This window comes from Vicia villosa, linkage group LG3 (assembly GCF_029867415.1).
Source record: "Vicia villosa cultivar HV-30 ecotype Madison, WI linkage group LG3, Vvil1.0, whole genome shotgun sequence".
NCBI classification, from domain to species: Eukaryota; Viridiplantae; Streptophyta; class Magnoliopsida; order Fabales; family Fabaceae; genus Vicia; species Vicia villosa.
This window is the reverse complement of record NC_081182.1, coordinates 46,997,531-47,013,459: the sequence shown is the minus strand read 5'-3', so window position 1 is coordinate 47,013,459 and position 15,929 is coordinate 46,997,531. Positions and strand designations below refer to the sequence as shown.

Here is a 15,929-nt window from a genome sequence, read left to right as displayed (position 1 = left end):
TGGTTGTTTTTTAAGACAATTTTGGCAGAAAATTTAAATTTGAAGTTTATTAGAAAATTATCATAAAGAGATTATCATTGTGACTGTGCAAATTGATTAAATCTCTTTCTTTAAAATATTTTGTGACTGTGCAAATTGATTATCATTGTCGATATTCTATGCCACTAGTAATAGTTTTTCGACAATGACTAATCTCCGTAGACATTTATCCAAAAGCAATTTTTTTAAAGAAAAATATTTGAAAAAGTTCAAGAATAGAAAAGAGAGAAAAGACTTGAAAAACTCAAATAGCAAAAAAGAGATAGAAGGGAGAAAACTCAGAAGTTTAGGTGTGAGTAGAAACCTGAGCAAAGCTATCTATCTATATTAAAAAAAATCAATAGCAATCCATGAACGAACAACCAAAATCATTTAAATATTATGGAAACAAATAGCAAAATGACAAAAGGGCCGGAGAAAATGGAGAACGAAGGTTCGGTCAAATCAACTATATACCATGTGCTGACGTTTGCGCAACACTAAAAAACATGTGAAAAATACACGTTGACTTGTGTGGAGTCGATGATGTCTCATTTTGAAAATTATTTCTTTTTTCTAAAAATAAATTAAGCCAAACTAAGCCACAACCCTAGGACATGCCCAAACCGATTCGAGTCAATTAGACATCAACGACAATCCCCACACGAGGTGTTAATTATTGAAATCATTCCTCCAATTTGCAAAATTTATACATCCCTCAGTACTCCACTGAGGCTACCTCCACTATATAAACATTTGAAAAATGTGAAGGTTGTCCAACGTGGGATTCAAAATTCACTGTCTCACATGGTATTACAAATGTTTCAACATTCTCCCACTTGAATTTTTTTATTTATTTTTAGAAGTAGCATCGAACCCTTCTTTAGTGTTGCTACATTTGATTGACGTAATTTTAATAGGAAATATGTGAAGTAAGATACCATGACATTGTGTTGAGATATTCTGTCTCTATGAGCTCAAACCAAGAGGCAAGATGTGGAGTAAGATGTTCCACATATTGTGAGATATTCTACCTCATTCAGAAGCCAGTGTGTCCTGAGTAAATCTCGCAAATGATAAAAATTTGTTTCCATTATTGTTTATTTGTTTTATGTGCTTTTTGGAATAAGGAAAGTTTTTCCAAAAGAACAATTTTCAATATCTAAAAAGATCAAATCGAATTGAAGGAGATTTACCGTATCAAAGATTGCAAATCATCTTAATAGAGTTTATTATCTTGCGCGTTTTGGATTTGCTTCACCCACGTGAAATATTCAAGCTTTTAACGCGCCATGCAACTGAATTCTATTCTATTTAAGGAGGAACCCTCCATATGTAAAAAACTAAGTTCCTGAGACGACAAGCAAGACGTGTTTTAATTTAATGAGTTTTTTGTTTTCCTTGCTAGTTTTATGTTGTTAAACTTTATTCGCTAGTATAATTCCTATAAACAGGAATATAGTTTGTTTTATATTGTAATATGTTTCACCATTCATACTATATTATAACTGTTCAAACACTTGAGAGAGTGCTTGAGACAAAGTCAGAGGAATCTCATAATCAGAGGGACTCCTGAATAGGAATTCACGGGTAGTACTAACAAAAGAGGCTTTGCACAATTGATTTGAATCTTTCTTGAACATATGCAAACGACTTATTTCATCTTCTATCTCATTCTTTTTCCATTGTTGCATGAACCCGAATCTTATCTTGGAAGATTCCTGATTGATTGAGGAGATTCATTTTGAATTTAACGTTTCTTTGAAGATTTATTTAAGATTTCAGAGGATTGCAAGGATGCATGGTGTTTTGTCTGGTTCTGACAATTTCAGTGAAAAAGAAGGGGATTCTTCTCTCCAGGTTTAACCTTGGTAGTGCTGTTTGAAAGCCTATAGACAGGGTTTGGGTTCTTCCTAATCTTCAGACAGACCAATACTCAAGATACCGGCGAAATTGTGTGAAAATTTCCGCATACGAAGATTTATGAGTAGGTTGTTGAGATTGGAAGATTCAAGAAGCGAATTTGAGTAAATATTTCGTATAGACTCCAGTTCATCGAGTTGTGTACATTCCAAAAGATCCAGAAAGAAATTTTTTTTCAATGAACCACTATAAATTTGGAGTTCTCTCTCTCTCTCTCTCTCTCTCTCAATTTCGTGGGATTACATGTTTAGATGGTTTATATCGCTTTCTTAGAATCATATGTTGTTAGATTTTTATCTTGATAGCGATTTATCGATTAAATGTAATTTTTGTTATAATAGATACTTAGAATAATTTTGTTGTTGATTAAGGGTAAAAATTGTGATTCTAGAATTCATTTTATATTGATTTTAGTGATATTAATACGTTCATTGTTTTAGTGATCTTTTGGTAAGCTGTTTGATTAGATCTTTATCATATTGAGTACTGATTTAGGTTTATATACAATCATTTTATACGCACTTTGTTTCTGCCAAACAAACTAAACTATTTTTTCATTTTTAAATTTTGATAAACTTTTCAAAACTATTTTTGAGGTTTATTCACACTCTTTAAACGGTTGCATTTTTGTATTTTTACTCAACAATTCAAAGTTGAATAAATAAATATTTAAATATTCTAATGTAAAAATAAATGAACAAGAGTTGGTTTCAAAGTAACTTTTAACACATTGATGTCAACAGAATACTTTATTTATAAAAATAGACAAAATACGAACTAAGAAGAACACCTAACATAATTTACTCAAAGTCCAAAACTACAGCAAACAAAACATTCTGGAAGCAATAGTGAAGGATCAACCTATTACATAGTATATGATTCATAATCATATCTCATAAGACAAACACAAACTCTATGGAACACCACAGCAAAAGCAACCTTAACTACAACAACACCAAGGGACCGATAGAAAAAGGAAACTATAGAGAAAGACAGAATAGTAGAGGAACTTCTAGATGAATTAGTTTGATGTAGAATAAGGGTGTACATTAAACATTACTGCTAGACTTTGACGACTGAGAAGGAGGTGACAAAACCGTGTTGCAACTTGAACCCTTTATGGAATCAGCAAATTGATTCCATATCATCTGCTTCACAGAACGTTTCTTTGCAGGAAAGACACTTCCATTCTTGGATTTCTGCCATGCCTCTGTTTTCTCCACTCTCTCCATATTACTATCACTTTCTATTAGCTTTGGAGAAAGAGAGAGAGTAGTGGGATTTTATACCGTCATCCACATCTTTGCTTCTAGAATCCAATTATATGATTACATTGTTTCTAAAAGTCAATTCTATTAGTCTAATATCCTCATAAACTATGACTCCTTAATGGGAAACGGGTTAATCATTGTCATTAGCTATAGTAATAATCACTTTACTCATTTTTCCGTCAGCACACTTAACAAAGTGATGTATGCATGGATTATTTAAATTATGTTAATGACGTAGTAGATTAGATTTTGGTTTTGAGGAAACTAAAGTGTGTCATGTCTTTTGTTTTTAACATCAGTTTCATCTTGATCACACTTAGCATCCAATCCATTCCCATCATATTAAAGGTAATGTTGACTACCTTTAACGATGGCTTCAGAATATTCATTTGACACCAAAATATTACAAACTTCAACCAATGTTTTTTATTTATATCAGGACGCTTTTGCGTGAGTGGTGTGTTCTACTACTGTTCAGCATGTATTTTTAATTTTTTAAATTTATTTAGTTTTGAATTCACACTAAGGGATAGAAATTCTATTAATTAGATAAATTAATGTAAGCGGAAAAATTCAATGATTAATTATATGAAATTAGAACATTAATATTTATTTGGTGTAGACATGATTTGGAAATAGGTTAACGTTCTTGTTACCTTGATTCAGAATCTTAAAAGATGAGTGACCGGATCTTCCTCTGTATTTTACACTCTCGTTCACAACTTTCAATGGGGTAAGTTATGGAGCCGTCAATTATGTTTCTGATTTTGTGATTACAGAAGGACCTAGCCATATAATATATATACCCTTAGTCCCTATCCATTATGGGTCAATAGTTAAAAGCCCACTTTTGCCCACTCCAATCAGGTTTTAGATACTTAGGCTTTAATTAAAATGATCACTTAACCAATAAAGGAGCCTACTTATGCCCCTCCATCATAATCACGATTAACCCGTTTTTCACAAACTAAATAACAATGGATTGTAACCCATAAAATTTTAAATAAATATAGCATTCCCCCACTTGGACAAAATCAATTGTGCGATTTTAATTTTAAAAACACATTTTGAAAACGACTCTCGGGTTAACGACTAATTTCTTAAAATGCGGTCGCATTTTAATAAAATGCATGATTCCATGTGCAGTATCCGAATATGACTCCATCCAACAAAAGTCAATCATGACGATTATTATATCTTTCATTAAAATAAAACCTTCCATGGTTACAGATACAACGGGCTCCGTCAACTAGTCATCAGTGTTGAGTGTGGAAAGAAAATAACATGTCAATGTAATCCAACAACCAAACTGATATTTTCTCTGTCAGTCCTTAATAACTTCTCTCAAATGCCTTAAAGCCAAAGAAATGGCATGATTTTGCAAATCATGATGCCTTAGCTCTAATATGGCATCGACCACCGGCACAGTAACGTTGAGCTCAAAATCATACCTATTGCTATTGCGAAAAAACACAACAGAGTCGCCACTGAACTTTATTTATCTCAATAATGGAAATAAAATATCCAGCAAACCTCAAACAGGAAAAGGTTGGTCTCGCAACCAAGAGAAAGGTACGGAAGTCGGTTACGCAAGGGGAAGGTATTAGCATCCCTCGCATCCATAGTACTTTACGAGATCCACTCTTGTTGTTTCTAATCAAATGGTGTGTTATATCAAATGCTTACTTGCTAAGAGAACACATGCTATAAGGGAAAAATGAAAGGGTTATAAATAAGTGAGCTCACAAAGATTACTCGAATCCTGAGTCTACGTATCCCTAACGTGCAATAGGGAAATCAGAGTTTCGTAGTTCCTCCCAACAGTTTCTTTTGTTTGTTTGTGTTTTTTAATGGGCAGAGTTAACGTCCACACTCTAATATTATGCACAGCCTTTGATGCGATCGAGTGAAAATAACTTACCCTAAAAAAATAACTTACTCAAGTGGTCCTCTTAAGCAAGAGGTACACGAATAGTTCTTCTTTAAATTTGAAAGAGTTTGAATTTTGATTAAGTGTTTTGATTTTTTTGCTTAAGAAAAGAAGATTTTTGGTTTTTTATTATGAAATGGTTAAAAAAGGGAGGCGGAGACAAAGATCAGCCAGTCAACAAATAGATATATGAGTAAGATGAACAATTGAAAACGTGAATGCACATGGACCAACACAGGTCTCACATGGGCAAGGAATGTAATTATAAGCCTCAAAAGAAAAATAGGAAACTAGATATGCAACATATTCAAAGAAATCAAAGATCTCTGTTAATATCTAAAGAAAAAATTCTAAGAGTTATCTAATTCTAAATCTAACCCTAATTTGCTAAAAAAAACTATTCTAATATTATTTGAAAGTATTTTTTTAAATGGAAAAATTTTAAAAATAAGTGGAAATTTATCCTAAAAATCCTAACAAAAAATTATGATTTTATTTGTTTTTTATCATCTAGAAAAAATAGGAAAAAATATGTGAAAAATTTAAAATTTAACAAATTTAGTGGAGTCAGTGGTGCTTATGTGAAGTATAGGTGCAGCCAAGTAAAGGCGCCAGAAGCCCACTCAATAGGACCAAGGGCCATTTTTTGGATGGTTGGCTTCAGTATCAAAAACGGAGGTGGTGCGGGGGCTCCTATGGGTTTTTAGCGCAAGAACTTGCCTTGGCCGAATGGCCTGGTCCAACAACACAATTTTGATCTCCATTTTTCCATTACTAATTAACATAATTAAAAGAAGAAAATTAAAAAAAGGGCTTGGAACGGTGAGTGTAGTATTTTTAGGGTTAAGAGTTGGTTTGAAATAGTGTGATGTTGTTGCTAAACATTTTGTTTAATTGGACTGTTAACTTTTAGTTTTTTATTGTTATGTAACATTAGTGATAATGTTATTTAGAGATCAATTAGTAAGTTGGTTCTGTATGTGTTCTATTTGGAACTGTGTGACCAGTTTCATTGATGCTTGGCTTTGATGATTATCTAATGCAGGTTAGATTTATAACGTGAATGGATTTTGTTCTCCACTTTTTCTGAACCGGTCTCATACTGCAGAGTCTTTTTATTGCCAACTACTACCTCCGGTCTCATTTATAAGAGAAAGTTTGCTTTTTAGATTCATTCAATAACAAATGTATTTGGACAGTATTATAGACTAGATACATTGATTATTCAATGAATCTAAAAAGTCAATTTTCTCTTATAAATAGGACCGGAGGGAGTATTTTTTTATGTTGTGAACTGTAGTGTTGAATGCTAATGTGGAATTGACTCGTATGAGTTTGATGTATTGGCTTGTGGTGTATTGAATAATAGCGATGCCTCGTACCGTTTTTTCTTTTGCACTTTGCATCTGATTTTGCTGAATGTATTGACTAGTTGAGCATGAAGCTGACATGGAGAATTGGTTTACGGGAGTCACATTGAGTTGGTCAATGTTCTGGTCAACGGTCAACACTTGACCAAAGTTAACAATTGACTAAAAGAGTCAACCATAGCACTTTTGTAATTGTTTTTGGCTTAAATAGTCTTTTGGTCCTTATAAAATGAAGTGTTTTTTATTTTCGTCCCTGTATCTTATTTTTTTTTGGAAATGGTCCCTATATGTTACAATCCTTTTAGTTTTAGTCCTTAAAATTAAAATCCGCAGGAAAATTCAAAGAAAAATTTGCAAGAAACCAGCAGATTTTTACTTTAGGGACTAAAATCAAATGAAATTTAACATTTGAGGACTTTGTAATACCCGGTATTATATTGTCTGAATTATTATCACTAAGATAATATGATATGATTAGTGAGACAAATATAATACACCTTTTATTAGTAGGCTTAATGTAACAATTAGGCCAATTAGTAACAATGGGGGGCATTATAGTACTTTCACTCTTAAATAGAATTGGGACTTGTTTGGTTCCCTCATTCTTTCCTTGGTCAAAACAGAATTTTGTGAGGGAGAGAAGGAGAGAAGGAAACGTGGGAAGAGAGGAAGAGGAGAAAGTTTCCAAAACTTGGTTCAAGCTCCATACTTGCATGCACCAGAATTTGTCCAAGATTTCCTTCTATCATCATCTTCATCTTGCTCTCAGCTCCATCATCATCTTCATCTCCTTCTAAGGTGAGTCCTTAGTTAGAAACCTTGGGGTTTTTGCATGTAGGGATTTTATTTGGAGTTTAGGGATTGTGAATTAATCTATGAACCAATGATGCTAAACTTGTCTAATTGCCTTAAATCCTTGCATGTTGATGTTTCTGAATGTGTTTATATGATGCAAATTAGTTGGGACTGTATTGAGGATGCAGGGAATCAATTATAGGACATTGGGACTGGTTTAGAACTCTTAGAATGCAGAAAAATCGATTCTGCTTCAGAGTAACCGGTTACTGGATTCTGGGTAACCGGTTACCCTGTGTAAATTTGCGTGGCTGGGCATTTTTCATACCAGTAATCGGTTACTGGTCCCAGAGTAACCGATTACCCTGGGTGCAGAGGGAAAAATCAGCAACTTTTGAAAATTCATAACTCCCTATTCGTGTACCCGTTTGACGCGTATGATATATCGTTAGAAAGCTAACGAGATGTACTATCTAGGAAAATTAGCCTCAATGTCTTAATATCGTTTTTCGACATATCTGACGTACATTCAGTAAGTGCGACAATTGGAAAACATGTGAATTATGCATAGTTAGGCTGAATTAATCTCAATGCTCTTAATTGCTACGTTATGCTTAAATGTGAATGCTACGTTGTGATAAGATATGAATATCTTGTTGATACCCGTTGTTTCGGTTGAACATTCAGGATTGTTTGCATTGTGTGATTGACGCTTGTTATGCGTGTGGTATGCTAGAATCGAAGTGGGCCACTACTAGGTGGTAAGACACCATTGTATATGGACTAGTTTCCGACAATACCATTGCGAGTGTGCTTGTGGGAGTCTTTATGGCGTGTCTCACATGGAGAATACACCTTGGCGTTCTTGGTATGATTGACACACATGAGCTACCATTGCGAGTGTGCTTGTGAGAGTCTTTATGACGTGTCTCACCTGGAGAATACACCTGGCGTGCTTGGTATGGTGGAGTTGTGATGCCAATTAGGCGAAATCACTTGGATAACTCACCTCTAATGGTGCCATGTAGGCTACACCATTAGGCTCCTAACCGGATGGGCTTGTACAACCAATTAGGCGTATTCGCACTTGTGGATACCATATTGCGTATGGATGATGATGAGGCCGTGACGCCGTGTAGGCAACGTCACCGCTGTAACTCGTCACGGATGGAATGCCACATAGGATCTATCTGTTTTATCTAGCGATGGGTCTTGTGCGAGTCTTTTTGACGACAGGTACTTGGTTACTCACCGAGGGTGTGTGTGCAGCCTTGGTAGTTTGGTTGTTACCACTTCTGGATTCCCCATACATGGGTATGGGTCTGCTTACGTGTTTTTGTACTATTCGTGTACTTGTAATATGATGAGTCCTATGGTGGATGATTCCTTGTTTTCGCCGTGCTTGTACCGGATGTGAGGATAAACCCCGGATCAATGGTGGATTCGGTTTTGATGCATGTACCCTTTAGATCCGAGCGGACTACTAGGATAGGCGGACTCACTGAGATTTAGTAATCTCATCCCATTCCAATTCTATCTTTTTCAGGTGGTTCGAGGCAAGATCGTAGTAAGGGCAAGATGGATTAGTCCTTTTGGCGATGCATGTTGGATGTTTCTTTTAGTTCCTTTATCGTGCTTACTAGTTCTTGTATTTTGGACATGTACTCCTGTGATGTACTAATATTTTGGCCATGATACATTCGGCTTTTGTATTTGTGTACTTCTATTTCCGCTGCGAATATTATGTATTTGTCGTCTATGGACCATAATTAATACTTTATGCATATTATTCTAGACATATATGTGTGGGGTGTTACAGTTGGTATCAGAGTAGGTCGATCTTCGACTTTGCTAAGACACATCATAATGCAGTACAATTCTACCTCATATGTGTATAGTCAGCATGATTCCTTATGTCTTATTTATGGCATTGAGCCTGATCAACTTGATTCCATGTGTAGGACAGACATGGAGATGGCTGAGCAAGGCAGAGGTCCCGGAAGGCCCAGAACTAGGAATGTGGAGCCTGAGCAAGAAACCGGAGGTGCAGGCGTGCCTTGGCAACAGATGATGCAGCAGATGCTACAGCAAAATCAGATGATGGCTCAAATGATGCAAGGCATGCAGGGACAACAACCTCCTACTCAAGTTCCCGTTCCTCAAGCTGCAACTAGACCAGACTTTCGTGCCTTCTTCAGGATGGATCCTCCAGAATTTGTAGGTGGTCTTGACCCAGTGGTAGCTCATGACTGGTTGGCTAGTATGGAGAGGATATTTCAAGCAATCCAGTGTAATGAAGAAGAGAAAGTAATCTTCGCTACACAAAAGATGAAAGGACCGGCTCTTAGGTGGTGGAATACCGCATCTACTTATTTCACTACTCAAGAGATCCCTAAGGATTGGCATCACTTCAAGGCAGCATTTCTAGAGAAGTATTTTCCTAACAGCGTTCGGACCCAAAGAGAAAGAGAATTCCAGAACTTCAAGCAGGGCAACTTGTCGGTTCCAGAGTATGCTGAGAAGTTTGAGGACATGGCCGATTACTCGCGACAAGCTGTTTATGCTCCGGATGAACTATGGAAGATTGACCAGTTCATGATGGGTTTGAGGGCCAACATCGCTCATAGTGTGTCCAAAAGAGAGTTCACTACCTATGCTGAATGTTTGAGGCAATGTTATGTTGCTAAAAACAGTTTGAAGAGGGTTCAAGAAGAGAGGGACCAAAATAGAACTAACTATAGAGAACAAGGGAGAGCTACTCAACACTTGAGGCCCCGTAATTCTCCATCCAAGAAGAAGCAGGGTTATGGTGACCACTCTAATTATCCTCCTCAGTGTGGTAAGTGCAAGAGAAGACACCATGGTGAATGTAAGCCATTTCCAGTTACTTGCTTCGAGTGTGGGAAGCCGGGCCATGTTATTAATAATTGTCCAAAGAAGAAAGATCCTGAGAAGACTGCAGGTCGTGTATACACCCTAGATGCAAGAAAGGCAAAAGGGAACAACAATCTCATTGCGGGTACGTGTTATGTTAACAACCAACCTTTATGTGTTTTAGTTGATTGTGGAGCTACTCATTCTTTTGTCTCTACCGAGTGTGTTTACCGACTTGGTTTGGAAGTTACTCCATTACCTGATCCTATAATCATTTCTTCGGCGACGGATGATACCGTGGAAGCTCGACTAATTTGTAAGGGGTGTTCGGTGTCTTTTAATGGTCGTGACTTCCCGATTGATCTAATTTGCTTACCCCTCAAAAGACTCGACGTCATCCTTGGAATGGATTGGTTGTCTCTTAACTCGGTGTATATTGGTTGCAAGGAGAAGACCATATTTATTCCTGCAGAAGAGACTTCTTCCGATGATGCAATTACCAAGTTGGTAGAAGGTACGATCAGCGCGGTTAATTATCTCTTTTCTCAAGAAAGATCCTTTCTTCTAGTTCTTTCTAAGGAACCTTCTGTAAGGGTGGAATTGTCTGAGATTCTGATGGTGTGCGATTTCCCTGATGTATTTGCTGAGGATATCACTTCTCTTCCTCCGGAAAGGGAAGCAGAATTCTCAATTGATCTTGTTCCTGGAACAGCCCCAGTTTCCATCACTCCTTATAGGATGTCTCCTATTGAACTCAGAGAATTGAAGAGCCAGTTAGAAGAACTTATAGCTAAGCATTTCATTCAGCCCAGTGTTTCTCCATGGGGAGCTCCTGTTCTTTTGGTAAAGAAGAAAGACGGAAGTATGCGCTTGTGCATCGATTATCGTCAGCTGAATAAAGTTACCATAAAGAACAAATATCCTTTACCCCGGATTGATGACCTCCTAGACCAGTTGAAAGGAGCCAGTGTGTTCTCGAAGATTGATCTTAGGTTAGGATACCATCAAATCCGAGTGAAGAGCTTGGATGTACCTAAGACTGCATTCAGAACTTGATATGGTCACTACGAGTTTTTAGTTATGACGTTTGGTGTGACTAATGCTCCAGCAATTTTCATGGACTACATGAATCGAATATTTCAACAATATCTGGACCAATTCGTAGTGATCTTCATTGATGACATTCTGGTATATTCTCGTACTTCCGAAGAACATGAAGAGCATTTGCGGATTGTGTTGTCTAATCTTTGAGAGAAACAATTGTACGCCAAGTTCAGTAAGTGTGAATTTTGGCTATCTGAAGTAAGTTTCCTTGGTCACGTCATCTCAGGAGGAGGCGTGGCAGTATATCCTTCTAAAGTAGAAGCAGTGGTGAATTGGGATCGACCGAAGAGTGTAACTAAAGTCAGAAGCTTCCTAGGTTTGGCAGGTTATTACCGAAGATTTATCATGGGGTTTGCTAAGTTAGCCTTACCATTGACGAAGCTTACCCGTAAGGAAGTTTCTTTTGAATGGAATTCCGAATGTGAGCAGAGTTTTCAGAAACTTAAGAAGAAGTTGACTACTGTACCTGTGTTAGTGATTCCGGACCCAAACCGATCATATGAAGTGTTCTGTGATGCTTCTAAGAAAGGTTTAGGCGGAGTGTTGATGCAAGATGGTCAGGTGGTAGCTTATGCATCTCGACAGTTGAGATCTCATGAAAAGAATTACCCGACCCATGATCTTGAGCTTGCTGCAATAGTTTTTGCACTCAAAGTGTGGCGACATTACTTGTATGGAGTTCACTTTGAGATGTTCAGTGATCATAAAAGCTTGAGATACCTTTTCAACCAGAAGGAGTTGAATATGCGACAAAGGAGATGGATGGAATATCTTAAAGATTATGACTTTGAATTGAAGTACCATCCAAGAAAGGCTAATAAAGTGGCAGATGCCTTGAGTAGGAAGGAATTTCGAGTTGCGGAGTTGATGATGTTAGAACATGGATTATTGGAAAGGTTTCGAAATCTTAACCTTCAGTTTGAATGGACGCCCAATGGTGTGTTGATTAGTAACTTGAGCATCCAGAATGAACTGCGAGAAAGAATTCGGATATCACAAGAGCGTGATGAGCAATTACAAGCGAGCGAAGGCATGTTTGATTTCGTTAGAGCACCTGATGGAATTATTTTGTTTAAGCAGAGAATGTGCATACTGAATGATTCTGAGTTGAAGCGTTTGATTCTGGATGAAGCACACAAGAGTAGATTTTCTATTTACCCTGGATCGACCAAAATGTATCAAGACTTGAAGAAAGACTTTTGGTGGCCAGGAATGAAGAAGGAGATTGCACAGTATGTAGCACAATGTTCCATTTGCCAACAAGTTAAGATTGAACATCAGAGGCCAGGAGGAATGTTAAAACCACTGGAGATACCGATGTGGAAATGGGATTCTATCTCCATGGATTTCATTGTGGGATTACCGCATGCTCGAGGCGGATATGATTCTATATGGGTGATAATGGATAGGCTGACCAAGTCTGCTCACTTTTTACCTGTAAAGACAACTCACAAGGTGATTCATCTCGCAAGACTCTTCATAGCGGAGATTGTAAGGTTGCATGGTGTACCATCCAGTATAGTGTCCGATCGTGATCCAAAGTTCACTTCGAGATTTTGGAAGATGTTTCATAAGGAATTGGGGACTAGACTGGATATGAGTACATCTAATCATCCTCAATTCGATGGGCAGACGGAGAGGACAATCCAGACAATAGAAGATATGTTGAGAGCCTGCATTCTAGAAGAAGGTGGGAGTTGGAAGGATCATTTGCCATTGGTAGAGTTCGCATATAATAACAGTTACCATGCTAGTTTGGGTATGGCTCCCTATGAGGCTCTATACGGGAGAAAATGTCGATCATCACTATGTTGGGCCGAAGTAGGGGAGAAGAGTATTCTTGGACCGGAGATTATACAAGAAACTACCGAGAAAGTCAAGATGATCCAAGATAATCTTAAGAAAGCCCAAGACCGACAAAAGAATTATGCGGACAAACGGATGAGACCTTTAGAATTTGAAGTTGGTGATCACATGTATTTGAAGGTCACTCCAAGATTGAGGTTGGGAGGACCGTTCAAAACGCGTAAGCTCAGTTCGAGATACGTGGGACCATATCAGATTATGAGCCGGGTGGGTGAAGTTGTAACACCCCATTTTTAATTATTTAATCGTCATGTGTTATTTTAATTGTTTGGCCTTGTTAAGGGTGTGTGGTTGAGCGTGTAGGTGTGAAGTCCATAGTGGGACGGGTAGACTGGAAATGTCGGTAGTAATTATGTGATATAAGTAATAATAGTTTTATTTTATTATTATAGTTACTACCATTATTATTATGATTATTGTTATTATTATTTTTATGCTTATTATTATTAATATTATTATTATTATTAATGTTGTTATTTTTATTAATAGAATAATAGAATGAATATTATTTAGTGATTTATTAAATAATTATTTAATTAGGGAAGGGTAAGGTTGGAATTAGGTATTAGATGTCTAAGGGTTAGTATTGGAATAAAAGAGAATTAGAAGTTGAGAAAAGGGAGAGTTACGTAGAAAAGTGAAAACATTGTAGAAGTGAGAAGAGGAAGAAGAACAAGCTAGAGAGAAAGATCAAGGGAGAACTAGGGCAATTTCAAGAATCAATCTACGCAGAATTTTCTGAGCAATTTCGAGGTAAGGGGGGTTTCCATGCTATTATTCTTGATATGGGTTTAGGTATAATGATATGATTTGGGGTTTTGGGGATTTGTCGTTATGAGATAATTTTGATGATTGTTGATTTTTGATTTATGAATTCTATGTTGTTATGATGATTGTTGTTGGAATGATAATTGGTTGCAATTGTTGTTATGAGATTGTATGATTATGAAGTGTATGATGTAAATGTGTTGTTGTTGCGTGTTCGCTCGTCAGAGTCGGAATGAAGTTACGAACAATTTTGAAAAGGGATTTTGTTCTTGAAATTGCTAGAATTGAAATGTTAGGGTTTGGATTTGGATTCAAAACTTTTGTGCTAGAAATCATGTTTTAAGGTTCCTAATTGTTGATACATGATAGATATAGGTTGCTATGTATTTAATTTGTATTATAGTGATGTTTAGATGAGATTTTGAGGGGATTTGAGTGGGAACCCGAAAGCTGTTCGCAGGAAAAATGCAGGATTTTTATAAAACTTCAAAAATTCATAACTTGAGTTTCGGGTGTCCGTTTGACTCACCGTTCGAACCTGGAGAAACCTAATATAGTGTACTTTCTTGTAAAAATGGCTTCAAGTCCTAGAATTAAATTTAAATAAGGTCTAATGTGCTTTTAAGGTGTCAGTGTAAAATGTCGGTGTCGGGTTTAAGGAAATACTTTGAAAAATCATAACTTTTGTTCCGTGTATCCGACTCGCGCGCTGTTCGAATTGTTGGAGATCTGGTTTCGTGTACTTTCTGTTAAAATTATTTTCAATACCAGAATTATAATAATTCGATGCGTTATATTTTTTTACGTATATGTTACGATGTGTTGAACTGTGAAATGTTGAGTCTGGTTGTGCGAATGTGTGTTGTAGCTGTGGATTGTGATTGCTGCAGGTTTTGACATGTATATGTGATGTGTTGGACAGTTGTGGTATGATGTAGTGACTGTATGATAGTCATATGAATTGGTAGTTGTTGTATGTTGTTGTTGAATGCATATTATCTATTATGAATGTGCATATTGTGTTGTGGTAATTCTTTGTGAATTACGGTAAGTGTGTGGCTTACGTGTGATCAGGAGGATCGTGTGATATGCATATTATCTATTATGAATGTGCATATTGTGTTGTAGTAATTCTTTGTGAATTACGGTTAGTGTGTGACTTACGTGTGATCAAGAGGATCGTGTGATATGCATGTTGTTATTTGTGATCATGCATATTGTGTTGATTGTGCATTGCATAACATAGCATTGAGACTGCTAGGTGAAAATCTATGGTAGATGCCTAGTAGGTCCGGACTCAATTGTGGAGTCGTGCTGGAGATAATTCGTTGCTCAGTGGAGTGTATGCGAATTATCCGGATTCTTTTAGGAATCGGGTTCGATTGAATGAACCACGAATTGGTGCGGTCATGAAATAGGGATCGTACTTGACCATGAAACAGGGGTCGTGGGTGTGATCATGAAATAGGGGTCACACTGGACCATGAAAAAGGGGTCGAGAGTTCCGACGGGAACTGTGGTCATGAACCACGATGTTTTGGTACCACATGCATTGTGTCAAGTCATTGAGTCACATTGCATTGTCATTATTATTATTATATGTTTGTTGAGTTGTGATTGGGAGGGACATGTGTGTCGTGATATGTGCATTGTGGAGTTGCATAAATGAATGGATCTGTGATGACTTGTTTATGATATTGTGAATGATGCGTTAATTTATACTGTGATGAATGTTTGAATAAATGAAGTTTGTATATGCAGTGTGATGTTATGTGAACATGAACCACGGCTTGTGAATTACGTTATTATATCTGTTCCTATATCTTTTGTAATGGTATGTGAGTACTCACCCTTTCTGCTGATATTTCCCCTACCATGGGAAATGGGCAGGTACTCAAGAATAGCAGTGGAAGTCCAGGATAGCATTATGGAAGTCTTCCGTGTTGTTAGTTCGAGTCTCTCTGATACGTAACACGAGATGTTTTTGGGGATTATTTTATTTGTTATTTT

At 36.9% G+C, this 15,929-nt stretch overlaps 1 protein-coding gene across 1 annotated transcript; it reads left to right on the top strand.

Annotated features, from left to right (window-relative positions):
• The first annotated feature begins 9,275 nt into the window (after positions 1-9,275).
• On the top strand, positions 9,276-11,432 carry LOC131657993 (uncharacterized). Its single transcript, XM_058927334.1, has 3 exons — positions 9,276-10,326; positions 10,429-10,695; positions 11,290-11,432. The coding sequence occupies exons 1-3, from the start codon at positions 9,276-9,278 to the stop codon at positions 11,430-11,432; spliced, it is 1,461 nt and encodes a 486-aa protein (XP_058783317.1).
• Positions 11,433-15,929: the final 4,497 nt, after the last annotated feature.